This window comes from Microtus ochrogaster, unplaced genomic scaffold, assembly GCF_000317375.1.
Source record: "Microtus ochrogaster isolate Prairie Vole_2 unplaced genomic scaffold, MicOch1.0 UNK56, whole genome shotgun sequence".
NCBI classification, from domain to species: domain Eukaryota; kingdom Metazoa; phylum Chordata; class Mammalia; order Rodentia; family Cricetidae; genus Microtus; species Microtus ochrogaster.
In genome coordinates, this window is record NW_004949154.1 from 421,334 (window position 1) to 440,541 (window position 19,208).

The following is a 19,208-nucleotide window of genomic DNA, read 5'->3' on the forward strand; positions in this document are numbered from 1 at the left end:
TGGTGTGTATGGTGTGTGTGTGGTGTGTGTGTGTGGTGTGTGTGTGTGTGGTGTGTATGGTATGTGTGTGTGGTGTGTATGGTGTGTGTGTGTGGTGTGTATGGTGTGTGTGTGTGGTATGTGTGTGTGTGAGTGTGTTTGGGGGTACTGATTCGGCACTGGTGGGAAAATAGATGAGTCCAGCTACTACAGAAAACAGTATAAAGATTCCTCAAAAAACAAAGCCAAAAACTATTCCGTGACCCAACTCTACCACTCTTGGGATAAATAACAGACAGTCAGACAGCACTTGATACTCCTGATCACTGAAGCTCTACGAAGGACAGCCAACTCTCCTGGACAAGGTGGCTCGCACCTGTAATCCCAGCACTTGCGAGGTAGAGGCAAGAGGAGTTCAAGGTCAGCTTCAGCTGGGCTGGAGACCAGCCTGGGCCACCTGTGACATGATATAAATAAATAAATGAATAATAAAATCTGAGTGTGGAATCTGCCCAGGCACCTTTCAGTGGATGAACAAGTGAAGGAAACAAGGTATATAGACAACAGAATATGATTCAGCCATGACATTATGACATTTGCAGAAAAGGAACAGAACTGGAGATCATGTTAAGAGAAATAAGCCTGACTCAGAAAGACCAAAGCCACACATTTTCTCTTGGATATGGACTCTAGATTTAAAGATGAAGACACAAAGGTAGAAGTGAGATCATCTGGAAAGGAGAGGGAACCAGCATTGAGGGGAGAAGGCAGCAAGGGGGGTGGTAAAGAAGGAATGCGAACAAGTATCTTGTACAATTGGGTGAAAATGTCCTAGTGAAATCTTAAATTTTCAACAAATCGTATAGGCTGAAAAAAATTAATATAAGTCTACAAAAAATATAAAGGCAATTGAGTATGGGGGGGGGGAGAAATCCCAAGTTTTCTCAGGATGGGAATGTATCTCGGTTGCCTGTCATGAGTCCCTTTCAGTGAACACTGACTGACGTCCAGGAGGAGCTAACATTTAGATGGCATCCTAGTCCCACAACACTGGAAGCACAGAAAGGGGACTTATGTATTTATTTGAATGCCACAGGTTGCTATGGCACCAGTTCTTAAAGCCTTCTTCAGGTGTGTCATTCAACAAACTTGCCAGGTGACCCAAGTAAAACACAGGTCTTTTCTGTTCCTTCAGGAGCAGGTAAAACGTTGACCCATAGATGGCTCTGTGCTTTGGTAGGGTCTGACCATCTGCAAAAGGTCTATTTGCTCTACACAAGTTTCTCACTTGGAGAAGTGAGAGTTTCAGATACAAACACGGCTTCTGAACACTGACAGCATGGGTAGTAACAACGAGGAACAGCCGCGGCCTTTACAGTGACCTCAGGCCCCGGTAGGCAGCAGGTTTCGAAACCCATCCCAGCAAAAAGCGGCACAGTGGAGTGGGAAAGCTCCCAGGTTTAAGGAGTCAAATGACGCACATTCACATCGGAAGCCGAAAGGAACAAAATTCCCAAGAGAAGCATCGGATGGAAAAAGCCCTGACACGAGATACCTAGGAGCAAGGACTGTAAGAATCTGGCTTCAGCAGACAGCGCACCGACCTAGAGATATCTGTGGAGCGAGGAGTGGGAGTCATCCAGGCTGCGCACACTCCCTCCCTGGACTTGGGACCAGGCACCATATTTCAACTTTTCATGCTAGCAGCCCTGCTTTGGTCTCTCCGATTCTTCACCAGGCAAAGCTCTACTTATCCTTCAGCAATTCCTCCTCTACGGGACAGAGAAGCAGCATCTGTCTGAGGATTCCATGTTTTCAGAATAAGGGGCGATTGGTGTCTGCTCTAAGGCAGCTGCTGGACTGGGCCAGGGGCAGGTAGGCAGTGGTGAGCCAAGAAGCGACAGGCTTATCTGACCGGGCTGTCCTCAGACCTCCTTGGCCTCCCGAGTACTAGGACTAGGTCATAGGATGCACACCACACATCAGCACAAGAACAGCCAGCAGGGCTGGGTCATCGGATCAACAGCCTGGGGCAGAAGTTTTTCTTTTGCCAGTGTGCACTCTGGCAACTGCATCTATAATACGTTCAGAATCTACTTTGGTGCTCGTCTTGCTTTCAAGTGAGAAATTCTGAGTTTGAGACACTTAAACAGCTGTAGCTTGGTGGCAGAGCGGTTCCCTACCTAGCATGTGCAAGGCCCTGGGTTCAATCCCCAGCACCACGAAGTTTTTTCTTAACAAAGGAAAGGCATAGCTGATTTTGTTTTGATAAAAATACTTCTATTTAAAATAATTTTAACAGACTATTTTATGTTTTAGCGTTCTGTGGTTAAAGGCTTGATCATTTAAAAAATGATATATTAGCCAGACTTGGTAGCATGTGCCTTTAATCCCAGAACTCAGGAGATAAGAGGCAGGTGGACTTCCATGAATTTGAGGCCAGTCTGATCTATATGGGGAATAATAGGTCAATCAGGGCTACATAGTGAGACCATGTCTAAAATAAAGGGGAGAGAGAGAGAGAGAGAGAGAACCACCACACCCAGTTTATATGGTGCTGGGGATGAAGCCATTGCTTCAAGATGCTCAGCTAGCATTCGACCAGCTGAGTTATATTCCAGCCCCCAGAGTTCCAATTTCAGAAGCAAATGCTCTATAGAGAAGCCAGCCCTCTGCCCTGCCTTTGTCTGATGCAAGAGCTGTGTTTCAAGCTGTCCTTCAAGGACTCCAAGGCCTTGAGGCAGGAAAGGCCCTCAGGACCAGAACCTGGAAATAAGACACAGTCCATCTTTGTTCGTGGCATGGGGAGAACAGGAGCAGTGGGTAAAATGTTTCTTTCCTACACAGAGGAGGATTTTTAGGCTACAGGACAGTGCAAAATAAAACAAAGGCCTTGTGTGGACACCCTCCTGAGGTTCTGGGAAGAGTCCGGTTCCCAGCCCTTCGAGGCTCAGCGCCAGGCAAACTGCTAGCTGGGGAACTGCTGAGCAGATTATTGCTGGCTCACTCACAATCCAGCCCAATAGCAAATCAAGAGCGTAGTGGGGTCATGGCCAGAGAGCAGAGATACTTAACCTGGGCACAGGGCTCCTCCGCAGCTGAAGACAGGAGGGTAGAAGTCTTGGGGACCTAGTTTTTCTGAGGAAGCAACGGGATGCTATTGGGATGGACCGACTATGGGAGGCAGTGGGGTTTGAGAGAGTATGTTATGGTTTGAGCCTGGCACAGCTCCATGAACTTGCAGGCTGAACCCTCAGTCCCATGCCAGTGGCACAATTTTAGTAGTCAGGAGGAACCTGAGGAGATGGAAGAAGTTCATCAATGGAAGGGGACACAACTTTGAAGGCTTGTCTGGTGCCTTTCTTCCTCGCAGCCTTCTTCCTGCTTGCCTTGAGTTAAGTAGCTTCTACCAGCGGCCTCTGCCTCACCATGGGCCCAGAATTGACAGAGCTGAGGGCTGTGGAGTGTCACTTCTGAAACCACAAACACTGAAAGAAGTCCTCCCTCTCCTACAGTGTGCATCTTGTTACAGCGATGAGTACAGTTGACAAGAAATGATTTCCCAAACAGGCAGATCAGCTCAAGCTCACTGGCAAGCTTAGCTTTGTAGACTCAACTCCTCTCCCGTGGGGCACGGCCCCATCCGGAGCAGAACCAACTCACTGTCTCCATTTTAAACAACTTCAGTCCTTTAGATTGGTTAAGTATTAAACAGTTTGATATCACTCGCTGAGGACTTATCTAAAAATGACAGTAGAGGTGATTTGCAATTCCTGATTTACAACGGCTTTTGATTGTGTGGCAGCCAGCAACAGATCATTAAACAACCAACACCCTGCACGGCCTTCCATGGCTAAGCAGTGAGGTTTGGTGGACGAGGGGAATTACCTATGTGTCTAACTTGGGATATTTTCCATTCACAGAGAATTGATCTCATAGGGTGATCACCAGGCTGCTGATAGTCCCCTCTACTCTCCAGTCTCCCCCAATTTCAATGTGCGTGCACATGAAGCTACACGTTTGAGGGGAGGCTCCGTGCACGTGGAGGCTGGGCAGTTTTAGGTGGCATCCTCAGAAACACTGTCCACCTCCTCTGAGACAGAGTCTTGCACTGGCTTGGAGCTCAGCATGTAGATCACACTGCCTGGCCAGTGGGTCCTAGGATCCCTCCTGTCTCTGCCTCTCTAGCGCTGGGATTACAAGAACGCGACACCATAATCAGCATTTTTACATGTGTTCTGGGTATCAAACTCGGGTCTTCCCAGGTGATTTCCTCACCGAGTCATTGCCTTTACTTACCTTTAAGTGGCCGATGACGAACTTGTGGACAATGTGGTTCCATATGGATTTCTTATAAACAGAAAGGTGGCCATAATCGTGTTGCAGCCATCCAGCTTGGGCCTGGGGAAAGAGGGCTGTGAATGTCATTGCAGCATCAGCAAACAGTCACGAGGGATCTGAAGGGTGGGAATGTTCAGATCGGGGTCAAGAGGGTGTCAGGCCTCACCTGAGAGGTAGTGAGGATAAAGGAGGTGATAAGGGTAGGGATCCAGCCGTTGCCAAAATGTGAGAGGGTGAGCCAGGCGATGCTCTCCATGACGATGATGTGGCACAGGAGGAGAAAGAAAAACAGGTGGTTGGTTTTGAACAGGTTCATGTCCTCGGCAGTCTTCTTCAGGGCCCGGAAGTCCTCGGTGATCTGGGACTGTTAAGTGAGGACACAGAAAGGAGTCAGCCACTAGACCCGCCAGGAAAACAGGCATTCAAGCACGGGACACACTATAGAGTTGTGGTAAGCACCTTGAACCTTGTGTGATCCCAGCCACCCAATCCAGCAACAGCCACTATTACTAAAGATATGTCACAGCTGGATAAGAGGCAGAAGACAAAGTTGGACTCAAAAGCTTGTGCTTTTAATCATACTAAGTGAATGAAGCCAGTCTCAGAAAGACAAATATTTTGTGCTTGCTCAGTTCTCTCGTGGATTTTATAGGTAGATAACATCTTATAAAAATCTTCTAGAAATAAAGCTTTATGGGAACAAGAGGGATTAATAGGGCTGGAACGATGGCTCAGTAGTTAAGAGCACTGGCTGCTCTTCCACAGGACCAGGGTTCGATTCCTGGCATCCAATTGGTGGCTCTCAACTGTCTGTAACTCCAGCCCTAGGGACATCCAACAGCCTCTTCTGGCCTCCAGGGGTACTGCATGCACATGATGACATAAACGCAGCAGAATATTCAAACACATAAAATCAAAATAAAGGTTTTAAAAACTTAAGGGACTAAAGAAGGTAGAAGGAGGGGTTTGGGAGGGGAGTTGGATATGGACAACATGCTCCAAGGACACTGTATGTGGGTAAAAATGGCCTCCTATAACCCCGTGTAATAACAACAACAATCACCAATAGTAAGCAGCTGTATCTCCAAACCAATGCTCTCAGAGGCGTTATTCAGGCAAAAAACAGAAACAGGAGCTGGAGAAATGGCTCAGTGGTTAAGAGTGTAGCTCTCACAGATGACTGGAGTTCTGTTTCCAGCATCCATGTAGGGCCCCTCACAGCTGCCTGTTCTCACAGCTCCAGGGGATCTGATGCCTTCTTTGGGCCTCTATAGGCATTCACATGTACATGTGTGCGCGCGCGCGCGCACGCACGCACACACACACACACACACACACACACTTTTTTAAAAGTAGAAAGAATCCAAATATCCAGTGATGAACGAGGAGCTAAGTTCCAGGTATAGCTATCCTTCTGACATTGCAACACAATGTTATCATCTACAAAGTCTGTACTTGAGAACTTTTTCTAATTCAAGTTACACACACATACACACACTGTGATGCTTTACGTAAGTTTATAATTTTGTGTTAGCCTGCAGGTTGAGTACATATGATTATGTTCTGTACATAGACTACTCAGCCTTAAAAACAAAAGAAAATTTGGCACATTGCTACAACGTGTATTATAACAAATGAAGTTTATGCCAAATGAAACAGGACAGTTATAAAAGGACAGATGTTTGCATTAAAATGTTATAATGAAGCCTATTATTCTGTACAGTCAATATATACTAGTTGCCAGATGTGACAGCCCACACCTGTAATCCCAGCACTTGAGAGGGGGGCAAAGCAGGAGGATCGGGAGCTCAAGGCTACATCAGACCCTATGTCAAAACAATAAAGAAAACAAAATCAATGAAAATATATGCTAATACAGCTCTGTTTTGTTGTTGACAGGGTTTCTGTGTGGCTTTGGAGCCTGTCCTGGAACTCACTCAGTAGACCAGGCTGGCCTTGAACTCACAGAGATCCACCTGCCTCTGCCTCCCAAGTGCTGGGATTAAAGGCGTGTGCAGCCACCACCCAGTTTACACCAATCCAATTTTGTAAAGGACAAATTACAGCATGAGGTGCCTGGAGGGGTCAAGTGCTTTAGAGACAGTGGAATGGTGTTTGTGAGGGACTGTGGGGAGTGAGGAGCTATTGTGAAGGTCATAGAATGCCTGGTGGAGACGACGTTGAACGTCCTAGAACTGGATGGCGAGGGTAGCTTTACAACAGTGCAATTGCTCTACACACCACTGACCACTACACCTTAGAAGAGAGCACTTGCATCTTTCACTACCTGACTCTGTGCAGGTACAGGATGGCTCCTGCTTATGAGCACTGAGGATGCCAGAGAAGCCACAGTGAGTGTGGAGCACAGGGGCCAGGGAGGCAGAGAGTCCTCTATGGAGGACCAACCAAGAATCCAGGTCAGGAAAGAGCGTGTGTCCTGCCAGGCTTTGCTGGGGCCCTGAGGTAGAGGCTAGGAAAGAATCACTCCAGCCCAGGAAGGGAGCAGAAGGGGCCAGCCTGGTCTGGTTTCCCTCAAGAAACTTCTCTGCCCTGGATGGTAGTTGGAGATGCCATCTCCTTAGGACAGGCACAGCTGTTGGTGGCCAGCCCTCTTCTGCTGGCACCAAGGCCACACGTAATATGCCTGTTGAAGGGATACTCTGAGATCATGGTGTGCCTCTGAGGACCTGAACCAGCCGACCCTACAAGATGCCAGGCCAACAGGCTCAGGACACAGGGATGGGTCCCCTCCTCAGCCCCACTTAGGGCTTAGGGGAAGCCTAGGCTCCATAGGGGACTCTAGTAGAGGAAGGTGAGGATTGAGGGGAGAACAAGGAACCCTCAAGGGTTAGGGAAACTCTGAAACATGCTGCGCTACACAGTTCCATCACACACGCATGCCAGGTCTGGTCTACAAGCTGCTTCATCACCCAACACTCAGTTGGTGAGGCCAGGGGAGTTCTTTTTACATACTGTCATTTGAAGTCCGGCACTCAGCAGGGCATCAGACTCAGTGACTGAAGCCCAGCACTCAGTGGGGCATCAGACTCAATGACTTAAAGCCCAGCACTCAGTGGGGCATCAGACTCAGTGACAAAGGAGTAAATGACGGTTAGTCTTTCTCAAAGTGACTCGTTCCAAACAACCACACTTCATTAGCTGATACTGTCTCACCATTTCTGCCCTTTCTTACATAGTTGGGTACCAGACCAACACCTGGCAGCTTGGTTGAAACAAGGGGCAAAGAGACCAGCGGGGAGAGAGGGGATGCCATTAACTGTCACCCAACCAGAGACTCCCAGGGGACACTCTAAGGTCCTCCCTGACCTACAGTGCACACGGTCTCCTGGGCAGGCTGGAAGACTCTCCTGTCACAGCCCTGACAGTGGGGTCCTGGGGAGAAAGTACTCTCACCCCTGCCGTTCATCGGCCTCGTCCAACTCCCACCAAGTCCCACTTACACTCTTGCCACGGTCCAGGCTGGGCTCCTCTGGGGCCAGCTCACCAATCAGCAAGGGCTTCAAGAACTTGCCCACGAAGCCAAGGTCCAGGTGGAAGGCACGAAAGGCATCCTGGAAAGCAGAGAAGCAGCCGGTCAAGCTGAGCCCCAACCCTCTGCAGGAAGGATGGTGCTGAGCAGCATCTCAGCCCAGACCCAGTAAGGGCTCATTCCAGACTCAGCCCCCGGAAACATTCCCATTACAGGTCTCCAACAGCAAACAGGAACCATCCTGAGCTTCTGCACTGGCATCGGCCAAGGGTCTATAGACAGACAAGACTTCAGGGAGATGTAGCAGGTAGGCACCGGACTCCGAGAAGACAGTCCTGGCCAGCTCCTGTGCTGAGTGTCTTCCACAAAGTACACCACCCACCACTCCAGAGATCTCCTTATCCACACAGTCACAATTACCAGTGAAGGAAGAGGACCCAAGGCGGGGGTTTAACTCAGTGATAAAAATGCCTTCCCAACATGATCAAGGCCCTCAGCTGGATCCCCAACATTCTGAAAATGTGCTTAGATGATATTCAACAGGAACAGGAAGAAAGACAACATGAAGCCATGTAAAATAATTCCTGAAAACCCTGCCACAGGGTTGGGGGATCTAAACTATTGCTAAAGGCATAGGTTAGGGGCTGGAGAGATGGCTCAGTGGTTAAGAGCACTGGCTGCTCTTCCAAAGGTCCTGAGTTCAATTCCCAGCAACCATGTGGTGATTCACAACCATCTGTAATGAGATCTGGCACCCTCCTCTGGCGTGTGGGCTTACATGGAAGCAGAATTTTGCATGCATAATAAATAAATAAATAAATCTTGAAAAAAAAATAAAGGCATAAGTTATGCCTTGTTTTATTTTCATTAGCTTGCAAATCCCTCTAACGTTACTATTATGTTCTGCATTTTAACCTTTCTTGTTCCGAAGATGAAGTATAAATATGATTAAATTCTGGCAACATTAGAAAATGAGCAGAAGAATGAAGGAGGCAACTCATCACCATGTGGGAAGTGTTTCTACCAGCTTTTTTTCCACAGACAATAAATGACAAAGATCATCTCCACAAAATCACGCATCTCTCCTGGAGGTGAGTCTGCTCCAGATGATGCCCCAGGGTGTGTAACTGGATGCTCCGGATGCCCCAAGGCGTGTAACTGGATGCTCCCTCCGGTTTCACGTTTATCCTGCCTCCCACCACTCATTCAAACTGAGGCACTGCAGGATTGAGTTGAACAAGCCATATGAAATCAACATAGTGAGGCAGGGAGACCTAAGTGTGGGACAATGGTCTAAATGGAGACATCATATGAACCACATGACACACATGAACCACAGGCTTTCACTAGAAAGGCTCCTGTTTGGAAGGAAAACTGATGTTACACAAGACTTTTAGGAGGCAGATGTGAAAACAAAAGTGGGCATTGAGTTTTTGATCCAGTGGGGATGATTAACTTTTCAAGGCAGGGTTTCGTGCCATCCAGGTTGGCCTTTAAGCTCCTATGTAGCCAAAGATAACCCTTATCTTCCTGCTTTAATCTCCCAAGTGTTGGGACACAGGCATGTGCCGCAGTACCTGGTTTATGCAATGCTTGGGCCTGATTCCAGAAGCATGCTAGGCAAACAAAGACGAACCTCAGCTCCTGCCTCTAATTATTTCTGCGAATGTGGAAGCAGAATTATGATTTCAGATAACATCCTCATGCTTGGGAGAGGATGCTCAAGAACTTGGGGGCACATTATAGGATTCTGCAACATTCTTGCTGCTTTACTTCTAAGATTTCTTTAGATTTATTTATTTTATGTGAATGAGTATTTTGCCTGCATATAGAGATGTATATTATGTGTGTTCCTGGAACCCAAGAAAGTCAGAAGAGAGCACTGGATCCCTTGAAACTGGAGTTACAGAGGGTTGTTAGCTGTGGACGCTGGGAAATGAACCCAGTCCTCTGGAACAGCAGTGTTCTTAACCACTGGGCATCTCTCCAGCCTGTTTTACTTCATTTTTTTTATATGTGTTTACTTGTGTGCATACCCAGCAGATGTGGAAGTCAGAGGACAATGTTTGCATTGCCCATTTTCTCCTTCCACCATATGGGTCCAGGGACTGAACTCAGGTCACCAGGTTTGGAGGCAAGTGCACTAACTGAAGATTCATCTTGCCCACCCCGATTGGCTCTTTTGACAGTGTATCACGTGGCACAAACTGGCCTCAAACTTGTGTAGCCAAGATTGGCCTGGAATCCTTATCCACTTGCCCCTACCTTCTGAGCACTGGGATTAAAGGCATGCACCACCATACCTGGCTTTGATACAACTTAATTTGTCTACACATAAGGAGAAAGCAATGGAGTCAAACGTGACTATTGGTGACTCTCAGCTTAGAGGAGGCAGTTTTCTTCAGCTTTCAGCCTCTGCCTTTAGAAAGAGGGCCAAATCAGTAATCCCAGCAAGGCCGTCACGTGACCACAAAATAAGATTTTGTTCAAGAGAACAATGAGCAGCATTTAAAAACAAACAAAATAAACCTCCCCTATCTGAAGGGGAAGTCAAGGGATCAGATCAAAACCAAGGGTCTTTCAAAGACAGAAGCCTGCTCTCAGGAGCCTCAGGCAGGCAGTGAGGAGGGTGGACCAGTTCTGCTAGCCTCAGGCTTCTCTACAAGAAATAAAAGCAAACAAATAAACAAAAACAAAACTAGACAGACTCTCAAAAAGAAAGACCAGTACTCTAGGCGGTGGTGGCACATGCCTTTAATCCCAGAGGCAGGCGGATCTCTGGGAGTTCGAGGCCAGCCTGGTCTACAAGAGCTAGTTCCGGGACAGGCACCAAAGCTACAGAGAAACCCTGTCTCGAAAAACCAAAACCAAAAAAAAAAAAAAAAGAAAGACCAGCAAGAGTTGCCAAAGTCAAGGCCTGGGCCTGGGTCCCCTCACAAAGGACAAGAAGTCCCCAATAAGATGCCTCTCCACTGGTTGAAAGGTAAAGTTTGGTAGCTAGCAAGTGCCTTCATTCACCTCAGCCCTTCCTGCCCCCACACACCACCCCCTCCATCCAGGATGCCTCCAGCTATGGGGGCAAATGACAACCCTGTCTTAACCTTGGTTCCTCCTTAGCCATTTGCACAGGGCTCTGGGACAACCTCAGCCCCCTGAAATTAGGTGAGGGACATTAGCCACATGCCAAGAAAGAAGTCAGGGCCTTCAGCGCCTCAAAGCTCCCAGGCAGCGAGGTCCTGAATGCTGGGGAGCGACGCCAGACTGCAGTCTAGATCACCTGCCTCCAGGAACGCCTCTTACCAGCTCAAAAAATGAGTGCCCCGTGGGACCAGCACACTGTTCTGGCCAGCACAGCAGTCTCTAGAACACATCAAGTTCCTTCCCACACTCACACGGGAGCTGGAGCACCTGCTTCAGCATTACCTGTCAGAAACTCTCCCCAGTGACACATCAGAAAACAGGCTTCTCTGTTTCCTTTCCTTCATACCCACGTCAGCGTCACCAACTGAGGGGCTGGGGATTAAGTGCTTGCCACACAAGTATGAGGACTATGCCACACAAGTATGAGCATAGGAACCCCCAGCACTCACATTAAATGCAAACTACACCAGCGCTGAGAAGATGGAGACAAGAGATTCCCACAGCAACATCCTACCTCAGTAAATAAAGTGGACAATAATAGCGGAAAAGTACCTTATATCAACTCTGGCCTTCACGAGCACACACACACACCTCACATGCCTATATATATGTATGTATATTCATACACATACATACGTACATAAACTGCAGATAAGGCTCAGCTGGGACACTGATTGCCTAGTGTGCACAAGGCCCTGGGTTCAATCCCCAGCATGGCACAAACTAGATGTGGAAACAGAAGTTTAAGCTGTGGAGACAAAAGTTCAAGCTGCTTTCGGTTACAAGGTGAGTTTGAAGCTAGCCTGAAGTACATAAAATCCTCAAAAAACAAACACACAAAATTGTGTGGCATGCTCACTGTAAAGCCTGTCACCTACAGGGGAAAGAGCCACATCTAGCCTGTTGTGACCATCCACCATACACCTGCTTCACAAGAGAGCTCACAAGGCTTGAAGAACCCCAGGGTCCAGTGGCTGTGAACCCTTTATTCCAGGATGAGCTTCCACCCTGTAGTCCAGGGTAGACTCTGTCCTTTTTTAGGTTTTTGAGATAGGGTTTCTCTGTAGCTTTGGAGCCTGTCCTGGAACTAGCTCTGTAGACCAGGCTGGTCTCAAACTCACAGAGATCCGCCTGCCTCTGCCTCCCGAGTGCTGGGATTAAAGGCATGCGCCACCATCGCCAGGCTGTCTTTTTTTTTTTATATATAACCCAGTAGATACTTCTGAAACACGGGAGCTTTTCATCATTTTAGGCACTCACACCATCGGGCTTGTCTAGCTGTCATTTCATAAGCTAGGAGCAGAGCCACACGGGTGACCAGAGTCATCGGCCACTGTCCACTGAGAGGCAGATCTTTTTGTAGACATTTGTTTGTGCGGTACTAAGAATGAAATTCAGGCTGAATATATTACCGAGTGACATCCTAGCCTTTCGGGTCCTGCTTTATTGATGAGGCGAGGCCTAGGCTGGTGACCTCACTTGTCCACAGTCATACTCAGGAGTTGGCTGGGCAAAGCCTGGGCTAGGACTGACTGTTGATCCTTCTACTGTTAGGACAAAGTCTTCTTTGGGAACTGATCTCTTCAGACGTCTCCTCTTCAAGGAGCCATAGATGTGCCTTGAACAATATGGTTCCCAACAGCTGACTGGTTAAAGGAACGTCAAGTTGCAGAGTGGGCCACAGTGCAAGGCAAGACCAGCCAACCCAAATGATGAGTTTGGAACCAGGGTTAGAAGCGGGTTCTCCTTCTCTGACAGGGAGAGAAGCCAAGTCTTTCTAGGAAGCAGGCCAAGACTCTGGGAAGGTGAAAACGTGGCACTCAGGTGCAAAGGAGGTCTGCACGGGCACCTGGTGGGCTCAGAGGCCCAGATCCTTAGGCTCTGAGCTTGCCGATTGTCTGCTCTTCCTCCTTCTGTAGCCATCCCGCTGCCTTCTCTAGGCACAGCCTCTGCCCCTGCCACCTCCGGGCAGAACTCACTGCTCTTGTCCTCACACCCTGCTGAAGCTCCCCAAGCCTGTTTCTGACTGTGCCCAGGCTCTTCTGCACAGGACAGCCAAATACGGTAGCTTTCCACATCCATGAATTGAGTCCAGGATTTGATAAGTACAGGCTCAATAAGTAAGGCACACAGTGTTCTTCGACGACTGTGCAAGGCAGGAGGGACCCTGGAGTTCACAGGCGGAGATTTAAAAAGATGGCAGACACCAGGGATATTGGTTTCTGACTTCCTTTCTGCAGCACATAGGTGTAGGCAGGGCACAAAGTCCACTGGTCTTGTCCCCTCCAAGAAGAAGAGGATGAATAGGTAGGCAGCATGAGCAGGGCCCATGAGCCCCTGGTGAGAGAACATCTGGTAACACAGGATGTGTGGACTTCCCTGGCTGCACAAGAAATAAGTCCCCACAGAGATAGAGCGGGTATGGAAGTGTGATGCCATTTCCCCCCTTTTCATTTATGTGTGCGTATGTTTTTGCATGTGTGCATGTACAGACGTGTGCACGCAGGTGGAGGCCCAAGGTCAATGTTGAGAATCATCCTCAATTACTCTTCCACTTTATTCACCAAACCAGGGCTTTGCAATCAGACTCAAGAGTACATTCGCATGGTTGGTCTCGCCAGCCAGCTTGCTCTGGGGAATCCCATCCCTTCTGCATTCAGAGGCTAAAGTTACAAATCAGCTGCCACCCACACCTGGTATTTATGTGGGTTTTGGGATCCAAGCTTCACTCTCACTATTGGGCAGCAAGCATTTTAACTACTAAGCCATCTCCCCAAATTGTATTTGTATTTTATTAGAACCACTACAAGGGAATGCTGGGGGTGGATATGGAGTCTTCCTCCAACCAAACGGCTCCTACTCAGCTAAGGAGAAAAGCTGCCCTCCAGGCCTAGAAACTCCCAATTTAGGTTCTCTTTTCTATAGCCTGGTGCTCCTGCCCTGTCTACAGAGGCACAATTCCATTTTGACAAGAGCAATATAGATAGGAAAGGCTGAAAGACGGAACCCACCTGTGGTCCCCTTTGCCTTCCTTTGACTCTTAAGAGGTAAGTAAGCAAGGCAGAAGGGCCAAAAAGCATAGATGGAGAGGTGAGTGTCTGGACATGGAGCACCTAAGTTCAAGCCCAGTCTGAGAAAGAGAAAAAGAGACACAAATCCAGTGGGTGCAGGCCATGTCTGTGAATTATTCATCTTTGCACTGAGGCCCTGCTCAGAGCCCAGTTCGGAACCATGGAGACGCTGCTCAATGAATGTTTGATGAGTTCCTGCTGAAGATGAAAATGCACGTGTGGGGCTCATTTTGCAATGACGAGATTCCCAAGAAGCGTGCAAATACTCGCATGGGGCATGGGAGACAGCTCTTTGTGCCTACACCAAATCTAAAACAGGAGAAGTTCTGGGGGACCAGCAGGAAATGACCAAAAACATAGAAAGGAGGGGGAAGGAGAGAGAGCAGAAGGTAAGGCTGGAGGGCTTGGTGCCAGAAGATTCTGGCTAGGGCTGACCACCACCTAAGCTGGGTTTCTGAGACTCAGGACGGCAGCAGGACTGACCACAGGCCAGTGGCAGGGCTGACCTGAGAACTAAATGAGATAATATTCCAATGGGTTTGTGAACTGCAAAAATTACATTGTTTTTAGTCACAGAATCTCACTATGGTACCCAGGCTGGCCTCAAAATTTGGGTTCAAGTGATCCTCTTGCTTCAGCCTTCTGAGTAGCTGGGGCTCTGGGCACATGCCACTAAGTGACTTTTTAAAAATGTATCTGTTTTATGTTCGTTGGTGTTTTACCTGCATGTATGTCTGTGTGAGGGTGTCAGACCCCCTGGAACTAGAGTTACAGACAGGTGTGAGCAGCCATGTGCTAGGAATTGAACCCGGGACCTATGGAAGTGAGGCCAGGGTCTGACTACAGAAGGACCAAGTGACAAGTGCTCCATCCTTCTAGGGAAGAAGTGAGCACTTCTGAGGTGTTTCCTCAGAAACAGAAAAATTTCCACTGGATACCCAGATTATACTCAGTCTGGCTTCCTTGACTTCTGTACTCACTCCCCTTCCATCCCAGGTCAAGACGTCACAGATAGATATCCTCAGGCCTGGGCCAAACCTCAGTGTGTCAGGTCATTCCCCCTCAAGCTCTCGGAAAGAAGGCAAGGCCCCTAAGGGCAAAGGGGCAAAGCTACTTGCAAAACACCCTGGAGAGGGATTCCTGCTCCAGAAGTTCCCTTTGAAGATCTCCACATTGCCCAAGGCCTTTTTCCAACCTGGTCTCAGACAGTTTAAAAGGAAAAAAGAAAAAGAAAAGAAAAGAAGAAGAAGGCTGGGGGATGCCAAAGAAAACACCACTGCTTCCCTAGCTCTCCTCCAACTCTGTCTCCAGGGAGTGTGTTTTGTGCCCCCAAAAATCTTATCTAGGAAGACAGTAAACCTTGATGCTGTGGCATCAAATGAGCTTGCTTCAATTTACTTTGTTTCCTTCTCCATTTCTCTAGTTGTCACATTCCTTTTGCTTGTCTCTTAGCTTCCCATTGTGTCCATCCGCTGCTCACTGCTGACGACAAGTGTTATCCTCTACCGGGGTGGGAGTGGAGGTAAAGATGGGGGTCTCTCCACCCGATGACACTATGCATGCATGGGGCACGCCGCATGACTGTATCTGCAGCCTACACTGAGTACCACCTTACCTTTCCTATCATGGGGTGATTAACATCCCAGAGACCAGACTCGCAATCAAAGAAAATGACACAGAAAACAGTGAGGTCGGCAGCGAACTGCAAGTCAGGTTTTTCGCACGCAGGCACAAGACATTCAGGTATCTGATGGCTTAGGTCTGAGAACAGACATTTAGAAGAAACCAGGTCAGGGAAAACACACTAAGAACTTCCAAAACAAGGATGAAATATGTCTGATTTCTTAAGTAAACTAGAAAGTTCAAGGCTGTTGTTCGATTGAGCTTCCACACAAGAAAACCTATTCATCTCATGAGATGGAATAAGCAGGTCAAATCTATCACATTCATCGACTTACTTTTTAGGGCATGTTTTGAGGAGAACCTGGGAAGGGAAAGAGCCTTTTACATTCACCTACAGAGTCACGCACAGACTAGCACCACAAAACAGTGGAAAGACCTCCACCTACGTACGAGCTGGGACATCTTCTCACTGGGAAACCAAGGTCTTCGGTGTGGAAAGGTCCAAGCTAAGACACTGGAAGAGTGTGAAAATCTTACACCAACCTAAACTGTGATTAGCATCACCAGTCCCATGCTTAAGCAGGGTTCACAATCAAGGGAAATAGGCTTTAAATACTGTGAATACGGCCAGTCAAGCCTCAGTCTTGAGGAAGATTCTATCCTGTCCACCAAAGTCTCCAGTCCATTGATTAGTTTAGAGTATGGCTACCTCGGCTGATCTCAAAGAGAAGAAAAGAGGCGGAAGTTACGAATTGAAACTAACAAACTTGCACAACCAAAGCCCACAAACAGGTCAGCACCCTGGACTTTCAGTGGAATGTGAGTTCTGAGTTTATCCCTCTTCTCGCCTCTTCCCACTCATCTTTCCCAAGATCTCTCCAGCCTCGATCTTTTCCTCTGCCTTCAGTTCACCACCACTGCCAAAAACACCCCATCTTCCTCCTTGACATTGCTTGTCCTCTTACCCACCCGACTACACAATCCTTGACAGTTGGGGGTGGGGTTCTATGAAATTGCTGAGCTACACATTAGGTGTGCATAAGAAGGGCAGTCTTGATTCCAGAGAGGCCCCTGAGATTCCAAAGACCTCCAGGAGTGCAAGAAGAAAGGGCGATCCTGACAGGATTTAAAAACAGAAGTCTATTGAGGTGAATGTCCGAGAGTAACCCCAGAGGCAGATGGACCTGTTGCTAAGCCAGTCTTAGTGTTACCAAATTCACCTTCTAGACATCCTCTGGACTTGGACTTTGCAAAAGCCAATCCATTCGCCTTCCTTAATTACCCACCCGGTTTCCCAGAAGCCTGGCACTTGGAGTGAGTCGGGATAATCCTCGGGAGCGTGGGAACCTGAGCTACTAGGCAGTCTCTGTCGGGCAGCCATTGTGGACTTTCTCAGACAGGAGTCCAAGCAGGAGCGAGTCCTGGCTGGGAACCAGCTTTCCTTCTCCGCCCCCCAGGTCTGGCAGGAGAGACCCACATATGGCTGCCCGCTCTCAGGCGCCTCTCTGGGCGCCCAAGGGTGGCCATTTTCCACATGGGGAGCGCCAAAGCACGAAGGCCGGATCGCCCCCTTGGGAGAGTCCCTGGCTCCGGCTGGACCGGCGCGCGGTATGCACTTGTGAACATGCACCGGGCACAGTTTGCCACTGATGGGACTTCCACAGAGGCGCTAAGGCCGGGGTCCAAAAGGCTTGGCCCAAGTATGCCCAGCTGGCCCAGAGAAGGACGAGTCCAGGCGCGAGATGAGAGCAGTAGGTACACTTTCTTGCCCTCCTGGATGTCCTGCGCTCCATTCACAACTGGAGATCTGTTTGGCGCCCAGGAACCCCGAGTTCCTGACACCGGCCTGCAGTAGACAAGGGTGGCTGGCACCCCCATACACTTACCGTAGCATCTTCTCCTGAATAATGTCCGATGACTCTGTGGCCCCCCGGGTGCCGCTGGGACCATTTGGAGACATTGTAGACCTTGCGGTCGATGACGAGCCACCGGTCCGTGCGCAGGTTGTGCTTCTGAATCTCCTCCCAGCGGAAGGTGGGCATCGGAGTCTTGCACTCCGTGCTCCCCTCACCCTGGTTACCTCCCTTCCCCATGCTAACTGTCCGCCCTGATGCCCCGTGCGCTAGGGTCTCAGAGCGCCCGCGGCTGGCTGAGCCAACTGTCCCTCTCCCGGCCACAGTGTGCGGTCGGCGCCCTCCTCGCTTTCGGCTTTTGTCTTCTACTCCTCCTCCCACCGCGCCTCCTCCCCTCGCCTTCGCTCTTCCTCGCCTTCACTGGCTAGTCAGTATCCCTGCCTTCCCTCTGGAGTACCCCTAGCTTCTCAGTGCCCCCCAGCGGTCCCCTTCCTCCTCCTCACCCTCGGCCCGCCTGTTGTGGACTTTTGCCTCTGGTGAAAACTCCAGGGTAGCTCAGGGCCTCGACACCTCCTCCACCCCCTAGCCCTCAAGCACCCCTCCCCGCGCCCCGGGCTCTGCATCCTCCAGAGTTCCCCGCCACCCGGGTTTCCACAGTGATCAGCAGAGCGCCTGCACCAATCAGAGCTCGTCGCCCCTCCTGCCATTGGCCCAGGAGGATCTTTCGAAGGCCAGCGGGCTGGAGCCGCGGGTCCCAGGCTCCCCCTCCCTTGCGCCCGCCCGCAAGGAGGCAAGCCCTGCTGGGAGGCCGGCGACGTGTCCGACCTCCTCCCTTCGCCGGCTAGAGTGGGGAAAGCCAGAATAGAGCTCAGTGGAGCTAGGAGGGCGAACAGGGGCGGAGGCTGGCCTTTTCTTTGCGCGCTTCAAAGCGCGGGCGCCCACAGCCCGCGCTCCGGGGATTTGCACCTGATGCCAGCACAAAGGAGGCACAACGGCTGTGGTGCGCACCGCACGGCCTCCGGCTGGACTGTTAGGTGAAGTCCCTCTGGCTAGCTGGCATTGAGATTCCGGTATTGTCTGCGCGATTCACATTGTCTGTTAATCCTTAGAGAAAGGAGCCTGAAGCGGGTCTCTGTTTAACCAGGGCTCTGAATTTTTTCATTAGACCATTTTAGAAAAGAACCATGGAGCCTCTACTTTCTTCCTCGTGCTAAATGCGGCGGGGGTGGCCACTGGGGAGGATGCCAGGATGAACTAACTGGACACCGTTCTTGTCTTGGACTGAGAAAGAGCACACAGCCTGGTTGGAAAACATGAAAACAGTAAAAGCCCACGATTGATTCGGCAGTAGTGTACCGACTGCAGGAGGGAAAGACACTGATACCAAAGGAGTAAGGAGAGGGGCCCTATTCACTAAAGTTTCACCACAATCCTATGAGATTGTTGTAGCTAACTTCAAAATGAAGAGCCCGAGGTTAAGAAAGGTTAAAAAAAAAAAAAAAGGTCGAAACACACATGGTTAGCTTTGCTTTGCCCCTTCCAGACTTAGGGCTTCCTTGCTCCTTATTACCCTGTTACAAAAGGAAATACGTGTGCAAAGGTTGATGCTATTTCCACAGTCCCTTCCATAGCATCCCCTTCTCATCTGGTGCTGGTGTCTATCAGGACCACCCTTTCTTTACTCCACAAACTTCAGACTCAGAACGTGAG

At 49.3% G+C, this 19,208-nt stretch overlaps 1 protein-coding gene across 1 annotated transcript in view; it reads right to left on the reverse strand.

Annotated features, from left to right (window-relative positions):
- Positions 1 to 18,084, reverse strand: part of Fads2 (fatty acid desaturase 2) — a 39,957-nt gene extending 21,873 nt beyond the window's left edge. Inside the window, exons 1-4 of the mRNA XM_005369622.2 lie at positions 17,532 to 18,084; positions 7,782 to 7,892; positions 4,487 to 4,684; positions 4,279 to 4,380 (exon numbers count right to left, since the gene is read on the reverse strand). Of these exons, the coding sequence (XP_005369679.1) occupies positions 4,279 to 4,380; positions 4,487 to 4,684; positions 7,782 to 7,892; positions 17,532 to 17,738 (618 nt within the window). The 5' untranslated portion in view covers positions 17,739 to 18,084. The remainder of the gene's footprint in view (positions 1 to 4,278; positions 4,381 to 4,486; positions 4,685 to 7,781; positions 7,893 to 17,531) is intronic.
- Positions 18,085 to 19,208: the final 1,124 nt, after the last annotated feature.